Source organism: Lipotes vexillifer, unplaced genomic scaffold, assembly GCF_000442215.2.
Source record: "Lipotes vexillifer unplaced genomic scaffold, Lipotes_vexillifer_v1.1 scaffold269, whole genome shotgun sequence".
Taxonomy (NCBI): domain Eukaryota; kingdom Metazoa; phylum Chordata; class Mammalia; order Artiodactyla; family Lipotidae; genus Lipotes; species Lipotes vexillifer.
The window spans coordinates 838957-840995 of record NW_006799885.1 but is presented as its reverse complement, the minus strand read 5'-3'; the positions used below and the strand labels follow the sequence as shown (position 1 = coordinate 840995).

The 2039-nt window shown below is 63.0% G+C and overlaps 1 protein-coding gene across 1 annotated transcript; it reads right to left on the bottom strand.

The window, feature by feature from the left end:
* Positions 1-85: 85 nt before the first annotated feature.
* Positions 86-1997, bottom strand: POU4F2 (POU class 4 homeobox 2). The gene is made up of 2 exons (XM_007472001.1): positions 1468-1997; positions 86-1027 (listed from the first exon to the last, which is right to left on the bottom strand). Exons 1-2 carry the CDS (start codon positions 1750-1752, stop codon positions 86-88), a joined length of 1227 nt encoding a protein of 408 aa, XP_007472063.1. The 5' UTR covers positions 1753-1997.
* Between the last annotated feature and the right edge of the window lie 42 nt (positions 1998-2039).

Here is a 2039-nt window from a genome sequence, read left to right as displayed (position 1 = left end):
AAAGGGGGGGGGGGGGAGGCAGGAAAGAGAGGGAGGGAAAAGAGGAGACGAGGAGGGGCCTGTCCCTGGAGAGGCCGTGGGGCTCCTAAATGCCCGCGGAGTATTTCATTCTTTTCTGTTTCTGCCTCTGGTTGCAGAACCAGACGCGCACCACGTTCTTCTTGAGGTCCAGCTTCTCGGCGATGGCGGCGATCTTCTCGGAAGAGGGCCGCGGCTGGATGGCGAAGTAGGCTTCGAGCGAGCGCTTCTCCGGCGCCGCGATGGACGTGCGCTTGCGCTTCTTTTCCGCGCCGTTGAAGAGCTCCGGCTTGGTGAGCTTCTCGCGGTGAGACTTCTCCGCCTCCTCTAGCCACGCTTGCAGGATGGGTTTGAGCGCGATCATATTGTTGTGAGACAACGTGAGGGACTCGAACCTGCAGATGGTGCTCTGGCTGAGCGAGCCCACGCCGGGGATCTTGAGGTTGGCCAGCGCGGAGCCCACATCGGCCTGGGTCACCCCTAGCTTGATGCGTCGCTGCTTGAAGCGCTCGGCGAACGCCTCCAGGTCCCGGGGGTCGGCGTCCACGTCGCTCATGCAGCCCATGTGTGAGGGCAGCCCGTGCGCGTGGGCCATGCTGAGAGCGGCTTGGTGCATGGGGTTCATGGTAGCCATGGGCGGCGCGTGAGCTGGAGTGGACACCACGGCGCCGTCGGGGCCCGCCATGGCACCCAGCGCTAGCCCGGGACTCAGGTGCTCCAGCAACTCGCCCTCAAGCGCCTGATGAGGCTGATGGTGGTGATGGTGGTGGTGGTGGTGGTGGTGGTGCGTGCCAGCCAGCGCGGACGGGTGCGAGATGGGCACCGACGAAGAGGAGGCAGCCGACGTGCACGGGATGGTATTCATGGTGTGGTAGGTGGCGTCCGGCTTGAAGGGGCTGTGGTGGGGCGGGTGATGGTGGTGGCTCTTGCTCTGGGAGACGATGTCCACCGCCGCCAGAGCCTCGGCGCGGGCCAGCAGGCTCTCATCCAGCCCGCCGAATATATTGCTCTGCAATTGCAAGTAAAAGGCACACATCACTCTCAGCGGGGAATTGTGCGCACTCTCTCCGGAAGCTCCGGCCCAGAGCTCGACACCGCCGCCGCGCCTACAACATTCCCAGAACGTTAAAAATAAATTAAAAAAATAATAATAACAATCCTGAAACTAGCAGGTGAGGAGGAGCGGAGGGAAGCCACGGAGAGAAGCCACGAGTGCACGAGGAGGAGGAAAGTGAGCCTGCAAACACAACACAACGCAACGCGCGCACAGGCAACATTCCAGGTCTTAAAAATTAATATGAAAGGAAAGACCCTCTGAATACATAAGAGGGGGGGGAAATTGGTTGGAGGTGCGGGGTGATTTGCTGTGCAGACATGAAAAAAACATCAAGCAGATAAAGGGGGCTGTCAAAATGTGCCTTTAAGCGGTGATTATGCAGAAATACGCACCGGTGGGGTTGGAAGACATGCTCTCCGCATCGCCTCGGAGCCCCCGCCGCTGCCGCCACTGCTGCCACTGCTGCTGGAGCTGCTGCTCCGGCCTCCACCGCCCCCGCCACTGCCGCCACCGCCGCCAGCATTGCTCGAGCTGCTAGGAGAGCTGGCGGAGGGCGCCGCGGGTGCAGAGGACCCGGGCGAGGCGCTGTGCAAGGCCGAGTACTTGGGCTCCACGTGCAGGCTGCCGCCGTGCGGCATGCTGAACGCCTGCTTGCTGTTCAGGGACATCATCATCATCTTCCCGGCCTGCCCGCGCGCTTGTATGTGGCGCACGCAACTGGCCCCGGTAGCCGGGACCCTCCGCAGAAGCGCTGGGCGAGAGTCGGAGAGGGGAAGAGCGAGGCAGAGTTGCGCTCACTCGCCGCCGCTCGGAGCTCGGCGCGCCTTGACCCGGCTACGCGCTCCACCGCTGGCTACGAGGTCAGTCTGCGCTGTTGCTGGGCTCCGCTTGGCGCTGGCTGCAGACCTGGGCATGCGAAACTGCCCCGCGCTTCGCGGCCGCCGAGTTATACTCCCCTCTCCCC

Excerpts from the sequence above, each read along its gene's own strand:
- POU4F2 (XM_007472001.1), bottom strand. The coding sequence starts at position 1,752 with ATGATGATGATGTCCCTGAACAGCAAGCAGGCGTTCAGCATGCCGCAC. Across the intron at positions 1,028-1,467 it reads CATGTCTTCCAACCCCACCG|AGCAATATATTCGGCGGGCT; the intron begins GTGCGTATTTCT and ends TTGCAATTGCAG.